This window comes from Lissotriton vulgaris, chromosome 2_1 (assembly GCF_964263255.1).
Source record: "Lissotriton vulgaris chromosome 2_1, aLisVul1.2, whole genome shotgun sequence".
Lineage (NCBI taxonomy): Eukaryota > Metazoa > Chordata > Amphibia > Caudata > Salamandridae > Lissotriton > Lissotriton vulgaris.
Window position 1 is genome coordinate 1558911955 of NC_141687.1, and position 17444 is coordinate 1558929398.

The following is a 17444-nucleotide window of genomic DNA, read 5'->3' on the forward strand; positions in this document are numbered from 1 at the left end:
GGACGGACCACAGTTGCATCCACTTCATTTACAACAAGCCCACGATCCACAACCACCCTCAACCAACTTTGCGAAGAAATTGGAACAAAATCACCATCGACCAGATCTCCTCTTCGCTTCTTCAAAAAAACCCTGCCTATTCAACGAAACCTAACCAAGCCGCCATCAACCTCACACAATGGCTAACCCAAACCGCCGACAAACTAGCACCTCTTAAAAAACATCAAATCAAGCAAGGAAGCAAGAACGCCCCATGGTTCAACGATGACCTTAAGAAATCCAAGAAGCTCTGTCGCTCACTTGAGAAAACTTGGAAAAAAGACCCAAACACTATCAACCAAGCCGCCTTCAAAAACGCCACCCGCAAACACCACCAACTAATCCGGACAGCCAAGAAATCAGCACTCAAAGACCGACTAGACAACAACGCTCGCAACAGCAAGGAACTTTTCATCATCAAAGAATTCACCAACCCCACCGCCAGCTCAAACGACATCACCCCCTCCCAAGTCCTCTGCGGCTCCTTCGCCTCATTCTTCCATGACAAAGTCGCCGACATTCATAACAGCTTTGACAACTAACCCGGAAACCAGTCCACCCCACTCAACTCCGAACCTGTACCTCCTCCGAATATCCTTTCCAACTGGAACCCAATCACCACAGAAGACACCATTCACCTGATGAACTCCATCCACTCAGGTTCCCCTACAGACCCATGCCCTCATCACATCTTCAACAAAGCAAGCTCCGTTATCGCACCCCATCTCCGAGACGTCATCAACTGCTCCCTCAACTCCGCCACATTCCCAGAAAGCTGGAAACACGCCGAACTCAGCGCCCTTCTGAAGAAACCCACAGCTGACCCCACCGAACTCAAAAACTACCGCCCCATCTCGCTACTCCCATTCCCTGCCAAAGTCATTGAGAAAGCCATCAACAATCAGCTCGCCGCCTTCCTCGAAACCAACAAATCACTCGACTCCTCACAGTCTGGCTTCCGAGCCAAACACAGCACCGAGACCGCCCTCATCGCAGCAACAGACAACATTCGAACACTACTGGACAATGGAGACACTGTCGCCCTCATCCTCCTTGACCTCTCTTCAGCCTTCGACACAGTCTGCCACAGCACCCTGATACATCGCCTCAGAAACATCGGAATTCAAGGAAAAGCATTGGACTGGATCCTCTCGTTCCTCGCTGGAAGAACTCAGAGAGTCCGCCTCCCCCCTTTTAAGTCAGAGGCCTCCGAAGCCATCTGCGGCGTCCCGCAAGGATCATCACTCAGCCCCACCCTCTTCAACGTCTACATGAGCCCCCTCGCAACCATCGCACGTCAACACAACCTCAACATCATCTCCTACGCTGATGACACTCAGCTGATCCTCTCACTCACCAAAGACCCAATCACCGCCAAAACCAACCTACATGAAGGGATGAAAGAAGTAGCCGAGTGGATGAAGCACAGCTGTCTGAAACTGAACTCGGACAAAACGGAAGTCCTCATTTTAGGTGCACCCCCTTCCGCCTGGGACGACTCTTGGTGGCCAACGGCCCTATGAAAAGCCCCCATACCGACGGACCACGCACGGAACCTGGGCATCATCCTGGACTCCTCACTCTTGATGACCAGACAAGTCAACGCCGTCTCATCATCATGCTTCAACATCCTACGCATGCTCAAAAAAACATTTCGCTGGATCCCCACCAAAACAAGAAAAACGGTCACCCACGCACTGATTACTAGCCGTCTGGATTACGGAAACACCCTTTACGCCGGTACCACCGCAAAACTGCAGAAAAAACTCCAACGCATCCAAAGTGCTTCAGCCAGACTCATACTAGACATCCCTCGCATAGACCACATCTCCGGTCACCTGAAAGACCTGCACTGGCTTCCCATCAACAAAAGGATAACGTTCCGTCTCCTCACCCACGCACACAAAGCCCTCTACGAACTTGGACCGGATTGTCTCAACACGCGCCTTTCCTTTTACACCCCTACCCGCCAGCTAGGTTCGTCCAACCAAGCCCTCGCCGCCGTCCCGCGCATCCACAAAGCCACCATGGGGGGAAGATCCTTCTCCTACTTAGCGGCTAAAACCTGGAATTCCCTTCCCATTCACCTCCGCCTCACTCAAAACCACCTAGCCTTCAGAAAACAGCTTAAAACCTGGATTTTCGACAAGTAAACCTCCCCCCCTTCCTAAGCGCCTTGAGACCCTCTGGGTATGTAGTGCGCTATATAAATTCTGACTTGACTTGACTTGACTTGGTTGACAAGCAGATTTCGATGAGCAGTGGGTATAATTTTATCATACTGGCGAATAGAGCTTTGTTGTCAATGCCCTTCTAAATTACTCTTAATTTGTCGGTTGAGACCACTAAATTATTTGCCCCGGGTTCTTTGTCAGGACTGAGTCTAGGGGAAAATCTGATTGTTGTTGAAATTGGATTGTGGTCACCCTGCGTGGTACACAAAACCTCTGCCTTTACTAAAGGTCCTCCAATGAGGCTGCTATAAAAACATAATAGATTGTAGAAAAACAGCCACAACCCCTATATGTAGGTATTAGGCAGTTTTATTTTGATGTACGTCAGCTATTTGCATTACGTTAGTTAAATTGCAAATAGATAAATGATCTAATAGTTACATCCCTCTTTTATATGGAGGCTAAGAGGCCAAGGAAATAAGAGTTGGGCCATTGTCCTTAGGGAATCTAGCATTAAAGTCACCGCCCAGACAAATTCTGGCCAATTTGTCATACACATTCTGATTTTGTAAATTGGCAATAAACTAAAACAAATTGATAAAGTTCATATTTGGTGATGTTGTAAAATCATTATTGTAAAAATGAATAAAACAGATTGACGCCCCTTGTGTGTATATCATTGCTTGGACGTTATCATTATTGACTTTATCCTCCCCTCTGCTAAGATATTAATCCAGATTGAAAGTCCACCTGATGGACAGCCTGCTTTAGGGCTAGGTACAATACTATTAAAACATACAAAGCCTTCTAAGAATAGTTCCTTTGTGCACCATGTTTCTTGGAACATTAGGATTTCATATTTCGGGACTATGTCGACCCACTCTGTAGAATGTAACTTAGAAGCTAGCCCTGCAACATTCCAACTGAGCACATGTAAATTTAAGTTGTCTAGTTCAGGGATAACAACAACGAGAGAGTCTGGGGAAAGTCCATTAATGACAGATGCAGCAGGTGATGAACAGGAAGACAGTCAATCCAGGTTTTCTAGGCTGGACAGAACAGAAAACCTGTTCTGCATGGTGTGTGGGGGATAGAAAAGTTATGCAAGTCCAGGGATGGTTTATAGAAAAAACCCAATGCCACTGGTTTTCAAGTCAACAATGAGAATGATGCTAGCTTCTGTATGCTAACTCTCTTCTCCACCTTAACTCCTTTCCTTTCCTCCCTCTTTTTCTTCACACCCCTCTCCGCCTACGGAGACAGTGGATAGGGGGACAGCATAGCATATACATGGTGACATTTGTTCTGCCAACAACACAGCCTGTCTGGGAAGCCACCCTGCAACTATGAGCGGTGATTACTATATGTTATATGTTTGTATGTTGTAAAAACAATAAAAACTATTTTGAAATCATTTTAAAAAAATGTTGTTATTAAGTTCCTGTACTGGCAGTAGCCATTTTACCAGTCAGGGTCGTCTAAAGTTAATGACAATACAGTATGTTCTTTTGTGAGGGTCCAACCCAGCCCACCCTACGCAACATTAATATCTCGCTAATATTTGCCCTCCTTAGGCCTTTGTTTTTAGCTAACCAGTCGGAGCTCTTATTCCAGAGTTGGTCCCAAGCCTCAGTTTGATTTTTCCTTAGAGGGGAACGCCTGCTAAGACTAGGACATAAGGGCATGCTGCAGGTGGTAAATTGAGAACAACATTCCTGGTTTCTAGGGATAGCCCCAAATCATGGTTGTCTGGGATAAAGGTGGCACTCAAGATGTTTGGATGCATGGGGGCCAGGGTTGTGGCATTGTTGGAGACTGAAGGGTTGGCTGACGAAATGTTACTGTGCAAACTATAGATAGTATTAGTAAGCACTGTGCGTGTCAAGGGATTCTCACTGGGAATAGGTTTGGCGAATAAGCAATCTTTTTGTTTGCCACACATCGTGCTAGCATTATTGGCAGGAGAGAGTATGGGATTAGCAGTTTGCTGTTGCATATTTGTGTTTGCTGTCCTGGGGGGCTTTGTATTCTGAACCCCCCCCCCCGGATTTACTTGTAACTTTGGGTATGTTTATGTGTGTATTTGGTTTATTTATCAGAGCCTCCAAGCGATCTAAGCACTTCAAAAGAGCATTAACATTTTTATCCACCAAGTTTTTCATACGTTCGTAAACTGAGTCCATTATGGTGTCAATTAAAATGTCACCAGGCCTGATTCGAGTCGTCGAGGCTATTGTGTGCTCAGTTTGTGTATGGATAGAGTGGGTTACGGCTTCTGAGGAAGTCAAATCCACGGTGGTATCAATTGTGATGGTGGTGGGCCCCAGATTTACTGCGGTCTCCGGGGCAGCCGTGCCTTGTATCCATGAGCTCAGGGGTGTGCTTTGTGGTTTAGAGCAGGGTGTTTTTTTTCTCTTGGTACCAATAGATTTCACCAAAGTTCTTTTTCTTTTAGCCCCTGGCTGAAGACGGCTGATAGCCAGAAACCGGTCCTAGGATGCTTGATTCCGGTCCAGGGAAGATATGGCTTGGCCGTTCGGGCTGGACTGTTCCCATGAGGCACAGGGCCAAGGCTGATTTGCATATGGCCATGTCTGAACTGGGGTAGCTTGGTGAGCAAAAAAACGATGGATTAAACCCAGATCTGTGACTGGGGGTGAATGTTTTGCCATTGTGCAACATTCCGTCCATCATCTTGTGTGTTATGTCTGTACCAAGACACACAACCTGTCAAGGCAGTGTATGTGTGTCAGGGTACAGGGCCCCTAAGGGTGGCACAATATGTGCTGCAGCCCTTAGAGGTCTTCTCTGGTCACAGTGCCCTGGGTACCTAGGGTACCATTTACCAGGGGCTTACCTGTGGCCAGAGATGCCAATTGGGTTTAGGCTTTAGTGCAGTTTTTAGGGAAGGAAGACAGCCCTGGGTCCCTGATTGGCAGGGTCCCAGGGCACACCAAGGAAAAGTACATCAGGTATCAGGCAAAAAGTGTGTGGGGGGTTACTACAACAGAAACCCACTTCCCTACATGCACCCACAACAGGCGGCAGGGCTCTACCAGCCCTGCTATATGCAAATGATTGTGTCCTAATGTCGAGAACTGGGGTGGAACTAAAAAGGTTTTTAACCAGTTAAAGATGTTATGTGCGATCTCAGGTTAAAAACAAATGTTGCAAAATCACATGTCATGGTAGCAGGAAAAGCTCCATCTAAAATGAAAACATTTTATAGAAAGAATGACATTTTTTGTCAGGTGCCAACCTTTTCATATTTAGTTATTCTTTTCAATGAAAAAAGTTCTTGGTCCCACCTAGTAAATGCTAGGAATGTGGGTTTCATTAAAAATATGGAGGCCATTTTTAGATTCACAAAAAAAATTAGGCTCTCGCCCCATAAAAGTAATTATTGAGATTTACAAAGCATGAACTTGCGCAGTAACCTTATGTGGCGCCAGAGTCTGAGGCTGTACTAACACATTGGGCCTCCAGAGAGCTGAGAACATAATGCTAAAACGTGTGCTGATCCTTTCTAAAAGTACCCCTGCCCCCATGTGTCATAATGAATTCGGCGTAACACCATTGCGATTGCGTATTCAATTAGCACCTTTGATGCTTTGGCGCAGAATTTGGGTAAAAGAGGAACCAGCACTGAATCGTGATATAATATTAGATTGCTTGAAATTGGACCATGCAGAAAAAATCCCTTGGGTCTCTTATGTGCAAGATCATTTGGAAAAACTGGGATTGCAGGATTGTTTTAGTAGTCCTTGGAAGATATCCTCAATTTCTAAGGCTAAGCTTAAAAGCGACCTTCTTTCATTCCTGAAGCATGTAAGAGATAGTTAAGAGATAGTCAAGAGATGGCCAAAAAAAGGTTCATTCATTGTTAATCAACTCCCACAAATTGAATCCTATCTCTCTTTATTTTAATCGAGTACAAATGTTTTATCTGATTAAGTTTAGGATGGGTATTGCTCATCTGTTGGTTTCGTACCCACGTGATGTTTACTGTGATGCCAAATTAGACTTTTGTCCATGTAACTAAATCTTTGCACAGAGCACTTTGCATTTTATGTTCTTTTGTAAACTGTATCTTAATTTGAGACACACCTTTTTACATTTTTTTTAATTTTAGCATTTATTACGCGCACAGCTGCTCCAGCGAAGGAGCGTCCCGGCGCCTGACAAGGTAACAACATAACACAAGCTTAAAAGAGTAAACTAAATTGGGAAAACAAATCTAAGGAAACAAGAAGGTCTTAGCAGCCCTACGAAATGAAAACAAGTCGGCAAGGGAATGTATCTCCAAGGGGAGGGCGTTCCACAAGGCTGCAGCACGTACACGGAATGAACGACCACCGGCGCGACTACGCTTAAACCGTGGGACTACTGCCAGTTCAAGGTCCGATGAGCGTAATGAGCGACCTGGAACGTAGGGAGACAACAGGTTCAAGAGAATCTGGGCAGGGGAGCCCTTGAGGATCTTGTGGGACAGACAGAGCACTTTAAATTGGATCCTCTGCTTGATCGGAAGCCAATGAAGAGAGCGCAGGGAATTGGAAACGTAACAAAACCTGGGTAAGCCAACGACTGCTCTAGCGGCCGCATTTTGCACGCGTTTAAAGCCGGGTGAGTTCGGCCTGATTTATCCCTACCAAGAGGGAGCTGGCATAGTCGAGCCAAGAAATCACCGTCGCCTGTACCACAAGCTGCCTAGTCAAGGCGTCAAAGAATTTAAGCACAGGTCTTAAGCTACGCAGGATGCCGAAGCAGCAGGCTGCAGTGCGCTTAGTGTGGCAGACTAAGGGTGGGATCTAGCCACACCCCGAGAATTTTTATCTCCGAGACCGGAGTAGGAGTGGGACCAAGCTCTGAGGGCCACCACATATCGCCCCAGAGTTCCGCTTGCTTGCCAAAGATCATAATTTCCGTCTTTTTTGCGTTCAGCTGGAGACAGTTGGTGGTCATCCAGCTAGCAACCACCCGTAGTCCATTCTGGAATCTTGGGGCATCCAGCCTTGAATCCCCGCTGATCGTGACCGCCAGCTGAGTGTCGTCAGCGTATGACACCATGGCCATTCCCCACTGTTTGACGACCTCAGCCAACGGCCTCACGTAAAGATTGAACAACGTGGGACTCAGCGAGGATCCCTGAGGGACCCCAAGATCCAGAGGATGAGATTTAGACTGATAGGGCGGAGCGGCCACGCAAAAGGATCGGTCAGCAAGAAAAGAGCGGAACCACTGAAGAGCGAGGCAGACAACGCCCGCTTCCTCCAGGCGCTGCAGAAGAATCCCGTGCGAAACGGTGACAAAGGAGGCGCTAAGATCTAATAAAACAAGCGCCGCCGTTTGACCCGCATCTAGCACCGCACGCAGATGCTCCATCATGAAAAGGAGGGCTGTCTCCGTGCTGTGCCCGGCCCGGAATCTATTCTGCGTGGCATCCAAGATGTTGGCGCGCGTAAGATGGTCTGTGAGGGCAATGTTGACATGCGCCTCCGCGACTTTCGCCGGCCAAGGAAGGAGCGATATCGGGCGATAGTTCTCAGGTTTGCTGGTGTCCAAGGACGGCTTCTTCAAAATGGGCATGACCACTGCCTGTTTCCACTTAGGAGGAACCAAACCAGATGCAAGCGAGATGTTAATCAGGGAGCGGACCGGCAGAAGGTTGAAAGAAGCCGAGTCTCTAAACAGCGCCGGCCTTAACGGGTCTGCCGAAGACCCCGACTTGACTTGCTGGGCCAGTATCTTAAAACTTTCCGGTGTAAGGCAGGGAAAAGCGTCTAAAACATCCTGCCTTGGAGGGCTATGAGACCCTTCACCAGAAGGCATGGCTGTTGGAAAGGCTCGATAGATAGTTTGGACTTTTTCCAGAAAAAAAGCCGCCAGAGTTTCACAATGTGCAGTGGAACAGGTTTCATTCTGATCTCACCTCCAGCGAAGATATCCACCACTCAACATTGGCTTAAACTCCTAACCGCACTCAATGTCCAACCCACCATCGTGGACTCAGCAAAATCTTTAGGCATAACACTCGACACTAATCTCAACATGCAGCAACATATCAGCAAGGCAACAAAGGGAGCGAACTTCCAGATCAATACTCTGAGGAAACTTAAACCCTACCTCCCAGCCAAAGACTTCCAAACTGCAGTACAAGCACTAGTCATCCCACGAATTGAATACGGCAGCACCGCCCTCTGCGGACTCCCCCTAACTACAACCGCACCACTAAAAGCTTCTCTAAATGCTGCAGCGAGACTCATCACTGGGTCAAAAAAGTACTCCCACATTACCCCTGACTTGAAATCCCTGAATTGGCTGCCTTTTGAAGCCAGAATACATCTGAAAATCGCCTGCATGACACAAGGCGGTACACCTAAACTCACCCGGCTACCTCGCTCAGAAGTTGACAATCTCTGGGGGAATTAGAAACACGAGAGGCACAAACAATCTTCTGCTGAAACCTCGAAGATTCCGGAAGGAAAAAACATACAAGCGTTCCTTCTCAGGAATGGCGCCTAGGATCTGGAACTCACTCCCTCCCGAAACCAGGCTTATCTCCTCCACTACACTCTTTAAAAAAGAAGTAAAAGCTATCCTCATGGCTAAATACACTTGAACTACTATCTCGAACCCTATTAACACCCTGCACCGATCTGTATTACATGTTTGACCCCTTTACTTATTTGTAGGAGTTGTTTTATCATTCACATGATTGGCTTTGTAGTCACTTAGTTGTACTATTTGTACTGTGATTTATTGATTTACTTGTTGGACTATGTTCCCCCATGCACCCTTCTATGTAAAGCTTGATTTACTTGTTTGACTATGTTCCCTCATGTACCCTTCTATGTAAAGCGCTCTGATATCTGCGAAGATCTTGTTTGCGCTATATAAAACTTTTTAAATAAATAAAATAAATAAATAAATTCGCAGAGGCCTTTTAGCCACAAGGTCCTTGAGGGCCTTAAAAATGGCTTTAGATGGATTCGTGCTGTTACGAAATTCAAGAGCATAAAATGCTGCACGAACTCTGCAGACAGCGCGATGACAGAGTTTGACAGTGGCCAAATACAAGGCTTTTTTACTGATGTCATACGTTTTCCGCCATTCTCTCTCGGCACGTCTACATGAGCTTTTGAGCGCACGCAGGGATCCATCGTACTAAGGACTAGGGTCCCGTAATCCGCATTTGCTCGAGGTCACCGGAATGAGGGAGTCAAGGGCCCTAGTAACCCATTCGCAGAAACGGTCATAACCAGATTCCACATTATCTAACGGGCCCAGCGGGTCCTCAGACAAAAGACGATTGAAATCCTCGAGTTTTAATTTATTCCAGTGTCGTCTGAGGACAACTCGAGTCGTGGATTTCGGAGAGGGCTCGAACAATGGACACTGGATCGTCACCAAAAAATGATCCGTCCAGGCCAGAGGAGAGGGAGAAGAGATCCTTACCTCTGCTAGATTCGAAAAAAAGGGGTAGATGATATGTCCACCTACATGGGTGGGATGCAAGACCAATTGGAACAGTTGAAGGGCCTCAAGATCGGCCAAAGCGCTACTCACAGCAGGCATAGTCAAATTGTCAAAGTGGAGATTCAAATCCCCCAAAATGGAAAAATTGGCAGCCTACAGCCAGCGAGCTGATAGCGTCAGGGAGGGCCTCCCTGAATGCCACATCGCTGCCCGGAGGGCGATAAATCAGTAAACCAGAAAAGGTGAAGTGGGGGGTGATGGAGATCTTAAACAAGGCACTTTCGCAGCCAGCAATTTTTTGACCTCTCCAATCACAGGGGAAACAGGATTTGATTTTTAAAACCATTATTAAGATTTTTAAACATTAGAAAGTGTTGTCCTGCATTATGCCATCTACTTCTTTTAAATGATGAATTCACTTGTCTTATGGTCTATAAGTATATCTCCTCTGCAGTCAGACTCCGTAATATTGTTGGAAAATGAATTCCTGGGTTTCAATTAATCTGGTTGAAATTTTATTATGTATACTATTGTTAAATAGTGTTTTATTTGTTCTTTTATGGCTGTCATTAAGCCGAATAAAGATCTTTTGACTGACTGACAATATAGAAGAGTTTCTTCTTGATGCACTTGAATGTTGCCTGGCTCGTCACAGAACCTCAGGAGCTCCAAATCTGCCTGACAGCATTTATGAAGCACACACTCTTGGCAATGATCTGATGAATCCTACCCAGCTATACCAACTAATCCTCAGTTTTGTTGAAGACCGTGAATGAGGAGAGACCTAATAGACAATGGAAAGCGTTAAATAGTGGGGGGTCCTACAGATAAGAAAAGTCTACAAGAGAAATTTAGATGGAACTTGAGCACTGATCAAACTAAAGTGTCTAATTCTTACTGCAAACATGTTTATGGAAAAATAGGGACGTACTTTTCAAATAAGATAACACAGGAGTAAAAGGTTAATGCATTGGAAGAAGAGCCCTAAATACAGATCACACCAATGCTGTATGATTAAATATAATTAAGGAATTAAACCATAAAATGACATTCAATATGTTATTAATCACAAGCTTTCAATTGCCCCAAGGAAGAGCGCAGAAACATCTGAAGATATTAAAAGTTTTTAAAGATTTTTGGCAATCCTAAAAACATATGCATCAATTCTATTGCTGGAGCACCTCAAGAAAGGTCCAACCAATAATGGTATTACTTATGAATTCAAAGACACACAAAGTAAATTTAAATAAAAGCATTTTTTAAAGATAATGTCATATTCATCTGGTATAGTCCTTTACTAACAACATCTCCATGAGATCTGGACACCTACACTTCCAGTGGTTACTCTTTTGAAGTATACAATAATCACATTTAAATTAAGGTTGAGCATCGTGGCCTCTGTTCCACCAAGCAGTTGACAGACATTTCCAGGTTCAAGGCTGGAGTACATTTACATGCTGGGAGCCACCAAAATGGAAAGAATAATGAGGTTAATTGCTAGATCAATGTACATCAGGAGAAACCTGATCGTCAATGCATTAGTTACATTAAATGCTTCAACAGTAGCACCAACGTCAGTAGAATTTGAAAGAAACAATACTTTAAAGTTCACGTATAAAACCTAAAGCCTAAAAAGCTCAGCCAATAATTATTTTAAAAATCATGGCATTCCTTCAGTAATTTTCATGTCATACCAAAATCTGTGTAAAAGCACATTTTTAAGACTGGCTGTTATGGGTTTGTTTTGAGTAGGTTACATTTTGTACATATGTTGATCTTTTAGAGGAGGAGGAATATTGGAATATACCTGAAATAATTTTGGGAGTCTGGATTTCAACAAACCCCTTGTGGATGAGAGTTTCTCTGAAGAGTTGGCAGATGCCGGACTGGAGAACGAAAACAGCCTGACTAGTGGATGTCTGAAAATAAGCAAAACCAAACAGTTACCACAATCGTCTCAAGAGCTGAATGCATTGAAATAATGTGATTACTTAAACCAAGAAAACAAAAGCCGAGAGGCAACATTTGCAGACTAATTAATAACTCTATGAATACATACAACAGCATTTCTGAAGCATAACTGCGGGGCAGGATAGATTTTCTTCTATCCAGGTAACACAAACAAACCATAAAAGGAAAAGCTGACCTAGTGGCATGACCAAAGAAGAGTACGCAGACAATGAGGAAAAAGAGCACATGCTGCACAGCTCACACTGTAAAAGTCACAGAAAGCAGAAACTCACACATTGTCTTATTTGACCCTAGGTGAATTACGAAAGGTAACCGCACAATCCATGACAGTTCACTTCATGGTCCATGCGTGAGGCACCAATAAAGACAACTTTAATCATATAAAGTAACCCTGCATCCCACCGGGAAGGCTTGGTCAGTATTAGTTTAATAAGGGGTTTTGTTTGGAAAATTGAATTAAAAAATGTTTTTTGAAGAACCTTTTTCAGGTGAATATTCAAGTATATCATTACTAATCACATCCATAAATCAGATGGAGCCTAAAAATAGACCTCAATGGCTGTGTACCCATTGATGTGCCTCAATAGAGAAACAGCCATTATCCTGCATAAATCATTACAACGCAAGTACCATTACCATGCAGACTATTACCACGCAGGATTTTTACAACGCATATGCCTTACCATCCATGCTTTTACAACGAATTTTGTTGTAAAGGCATGAATGGTAAAGGCATATGCGTTTTAAATGTAATTATTATATGTATATTATGGAAAGGTTTTTTTAAAAAGTGTTTAGGTAGGGCATTTTTGGGGCAGGTATGGGTTGAGTTTTAAAAGTAAGGTTATATATATATAGATATATAGATATATATATATATATATATATATATATATATATATATATATATATCTATATATCTATATATATATATATATATATAATGTATGGGTTTTGGGGTGGCAAGGGTAATTTTAGGGTTCAGGGTGGGTATGGGTTTTGGGGTGGCAGGGGTAATTTTAGGGTTAGGAGTACCAAGGGTAATTTTAGCGGTTAGCCGTGGCAAGGGTAATTTTAGGGTGGGGGTGAGTTTTGGGTGGCAAGAGTAATTTTAGGGTCGGTATGGGTTGAGGCGGTGTGGGGTTTTAAGGATATATATATATGTATTTATGCATGCGTAAATATATAAAATATATATATATAAAATACATACGCACATATACATACATTTTGTTAAAGTACTATATATATATATATATATATATATATATACACACACACACACACACACACACGAAAACAAGTGCTTGTACCTACCTGTACATTTGTTTTGCAAGCATATGCCTTTACCATGCATGCTTTGATCACGAAAATGTAAGTATTTTACAGAAAAATATAAACGGTCCTCAATATTTAAATCACCTGCTGCAATGCGTTTGGTGAAAGGACTCAACCATTTGCTTCCTCCTTCTCCCTTTGTTATGCTGCAGTAGAATCTGAACCTGGTCCTTACATATTTGATGGGTGTCGAAGGTCCAGCCCTACTCTGGATCAAAAGCTACCTAACTGAACGGCGCTCAAACGTACAAATTGGATCCTTCACCTCTAATAGCCAAGATAACGGCAAGGGGTGCCCCAGGGATCAATTTTGAGCCCCACTCGGTTTAAATTTATATGTATCCCCTTAGCACAAGTAATAAGGGCGCGCGGCTTTGATACCGTGTCCTATGCGGACGACACGCAGCTACTGATCACCCTAGGCCCTGATTCCAGAGATACCAAACTGAGATTCCAAAAGTGCATGATCACAATCAAGGACTGGATGACGAATAACTTCTTGATGCTCAATGCTGGTAAAACCGAGATCGTGCTTTTTGGAAATGCCCACAAACACTGGACTGATGAATGGTGGCCTCCATCACTAGGACCCTGTCCCCCACCCAAGACCTCGGTTCGTAACTTGGGAGTGACAATTGATGACAAACTGTCCATGGCCAGCCATGTCAACAAGATAGTGCACACAAGTTTCGGGCTGATGCGTAACCTCAATTTTTTTTTCAAATGACCCCTTTCCTCTTGTATGCCCCTAGTCCAAGGCCTAATCATTAGCTGGTTGGATTATTGTAACGTACTACTTGCATCCATCAATGAGAGTCTCCTTGCTAAACTCCAGGTCCTACAAAATACCGCAGCCAGAATGGTTCTTGATCTCCCTCCCCGCTCCCCATCCGTGCCCAATCTTAGAACTATTCACAGGCTCCCCATTAGAAAGCGCATACACTTTAAAGTCTGCTGCCTAGTCCACAAAACCATCAATGGACAAGGTCCCAAATACCTAGCGAAGAAACTTGTAAACCATTGTCCGGTCAGAACCCTTCAGCCCGCCAACAAATCTCTCCTCACCGTTCCCAAAGTTCGCACTGTCAGCAATGGTGATAGGTCCTATTCCAAATTAGCCCCAGATGCCGGAATGCCCTCCCCCTAAACATCAGGACCGAATCCAACCACATGAGATTTTGAAGACTCCTAAAAACATGGCTCTTTTAGCTATCTGGTGTTCCGGTTACTCCTTTCTAGCATCTGCAAGCGCTCTGAGACCTACGGGTGATTTACTCGCTATACAAACACAACTACAAATACAAATACAAAATACAAATACTCTCTCTGAGCCACTTCACAGCTGTTCAGTGCGGCTTCTCAGCCTCAAGACAGTGTTCCTCTACCAGAAAGAGGGTTACTGAAGGCACGTAACTGGTTCATTACCTCCAGATTTTCAGTATAACGAGTGAATATGTAAATTAGATATGTGTAGATTTGTTGAGCATTCTCTGAAAGCACCAAGAATCTGGAACTCACTAACTCCAAGCATCAGAAGAAAAACAAACGGCACAATATTCAAGAAAGAAACCAAGATATTTCTAATGAGCGAATTCCTCCTGTAACCTTTTCCGTTTAATCTTGCAGCCTCACTTATAAACTCCTGCTTAATCCACGCACAAACATCTCGTACCAAGGTTCCATCCCACCTGATATTTTTAGGGGTTTACATTCAATGATGTGAACCAACTAATTTGCAATAATGGGATCCGCCAGACTTACGTGCGAAATGTATAATAGAAACTAAGTAAATATGGTTTTAATTGTGAAGCGCTCCGATACCCCATGTGGTTAAGTTCGTGCTATATAAAACACTATAAATAAATAAATAACTAAACCCTTTATCTAAATATAGAAAGGGTTTAAACATACTGGTAAAATACTTACAATTGATTGTAAAACCTTAACCACGCACATGCCCTTGCAATTCATGCTTTTATAATGAAATGCATTGTAAACTCATGCGTGGTAAAGGTATATGCATTGTAAAGGCATGAATGGTAAGCTTATGCATGGTAATGACATTCGTGTTGTAACTGTATGCGTACAGCATAATGTGTGTTTCCGTCATACATCCGCCTCATTGTAATCTTTCTGTTCTGGATGGGTCCCACAATTGATACACAAGACCAGAACATACAGCAATCAGATCAACAATTGTGAAGAATTTGATCAGTCACAAATCTGCACTGAACCGTCCACGATCTCTCTTACACAATATATATATATATATATATTTTTTTTTAACTATCATGATAAAACACCTCACTATTACACTGGCACACACCACTGGCACCCCATGAAGTTATTGCTAAACTCTTTTGTTCTGACTATTGTGTTAACTATGAAAATATGATCATATTTCATGATCATTAAAATCTTTTTAAAATGTTGATATTCGAAATGTATTTCTAATCTCTACTCCACTTTTTCTCTTCATCTGATTCGGCTTTCTCTTTCAACGATAATTACATTTTTTTCAAGTCCGAAGGCATTTTAATGGACTTCATTTCGGGAAAAAAAAATTCTAAGTTATTTTCCAAGGGGAACTACTTAATGATTGGTCAGTAAAGGCAAGAAAAATGGTTAAGGTGTCTTTGCACCATAAAACCTTCGTATTTAGTCTTCCATTTGAGTTTAAACCTCAAATTAATTTTACATAGCGATTCTTTAACTAATTACACTTATATTTTCACTCAGTGACAAGTAATTGCAATGAGAAACTACACATGGGAAGGGCTACAGTACAGACATCTTTAGAGTATAGTGGCCATAGCAAATTTCCAAAAGGTCATTACCGTATAGTGAAATGCTACCTTAAATTAACTTTACAATTCAGGCCTTTATAAGAACAAGAAAGACGATTGATTTTACCGCTGGCATACGACTGGACTCGAAATCTCATGTGCTCTGACCGGCTCACCATTATATCCAGCACTTTACGATGGCCTTTGTGACATGCAATGCTATTTGAAGATTCGAAATAAACACAATGCTATTTCGATCTAATTTTCAGTGTTTTCTTTATAAAAGTACATGGACCATGGTCTGTGAAATGGTGCCAGTAGGAAGTGGTTGGATGTCGTCTGTTCCTAAACAGGGCCTTAGAGATTCGACTGGACAATCTCCTTTGCCTGTCTATTGATTTAACACATGGAGAGGTACACGTTTGCACATGGATAAATATTAATATTATCAATCTTAAACAGAATTCCGTACAGAGAATTTTTTTAAATTCACAACAGAAATTATTTCAAGTAGAGAACAGAGTTTTCTTACGTTTAGTAACTCATACATTTTCTAAAAAGGTACTCATCTATCAAACGATGAGCAGCCCTTCGTTAGTATTTTGACTGGATTCACACTTTATTGTGTAATAACTAGTAAGTGGCCTCTTCACGTTATAGGACACTGCTCTCTGGTTGGCCAAAGTCACATAATTCCAGAATGTTCATTTACAGCACCAGTTTTCAAAGCAGCAAACAGATCAACACAAAAAGAAATATCATAAAACGGCAGCTCACATTAAAGAGGGTAATGGCCATCTTGAAAAATGTTTAGCAGGAATGCCTTTATACACATAAAAAAATAGATCTTGTAAGGGAGGTGTCAGCTTTACAGCCCATATCACTCCAGCCCAAAGTGCCTCAAAAAGAGCTTTAGCCTCATACTTTTAGAGGTAGTAGGGACTCAACGATAAATGGCAAACATTCAGCGTGTGGCTCACGTACTCTTTCTAGAGCTATAGCAACAGAAAGATAGCTTTTGGATTAATAATAAAACCAAAGCTGTTAACACAATCTCTCATAAGTCAGACGGTAAGCGGTAGCTCTGGGGTGACCGTGATCGGGGAAGCAGCTGATATGGTACACCTCAGATTGGGCCGAAAATTATTCTGAATTTCAGGACATGTCGCAATTACATGTTTAGAGGCTGCTGGGCGAAGGCCACCTCTGAAAATGCATAGAAACACTACTGTATCAGGACTGTAGGAACAATTTAAACATCAAAGGTCAATCTGTGGTGGTGTAATTCATATTTAGATAGCAATGTGGAATTTTGACATTTAGCAATTCCATATAAAATAACATTAAAAGGTGAAGGTTAACCTAGACTGTTGGAACACTTGCTAGACAACTCTTAGTCCGTATTGAGCAGGACATAGTAAATTGTGGTATGTGATTGGAATTCTGGACTCGAAACATATTATATAGATTAAAAGGTAGTAGAGGACAGGAGCCTCCACCAATTAATTGAACAATTCTCCGAGTTATAAATAACAATTAAAAAACGGTCTGAGAATCGCACATTCTTGGTGCAGATCGGAATACAAATTAATACCTTTATGAACACATTGTAAGGGATTTTGGATCCAAGGCATACTACTGGCTGTGGTGTTGCAAA

General features: G+C 42.9%; 1 protein-coding gene across 1 annotated transcript in view; it reads right to left on the reverse strand.

Annotated features, from left to right (window-relative positions):
* Positions 1 to 17444, reverse strand: part of DARS1 (aspartyl-tRNA synthetase 1) — a 519463-nt gene that overhangs the window by 105371 nt on the left and 396648 nt on the right. Inside the window, exon 10 of the mRNA XM_086957449.1 lies at positions 11500 to 11611. Within this exon, the coding sequence (XP_086813575.1) occupies positions 11500 to 11611 (112 nt within the window). The remainder of the gene's footprint in view (positions 1 to 11499; positions 11612 to 17444) is intronic.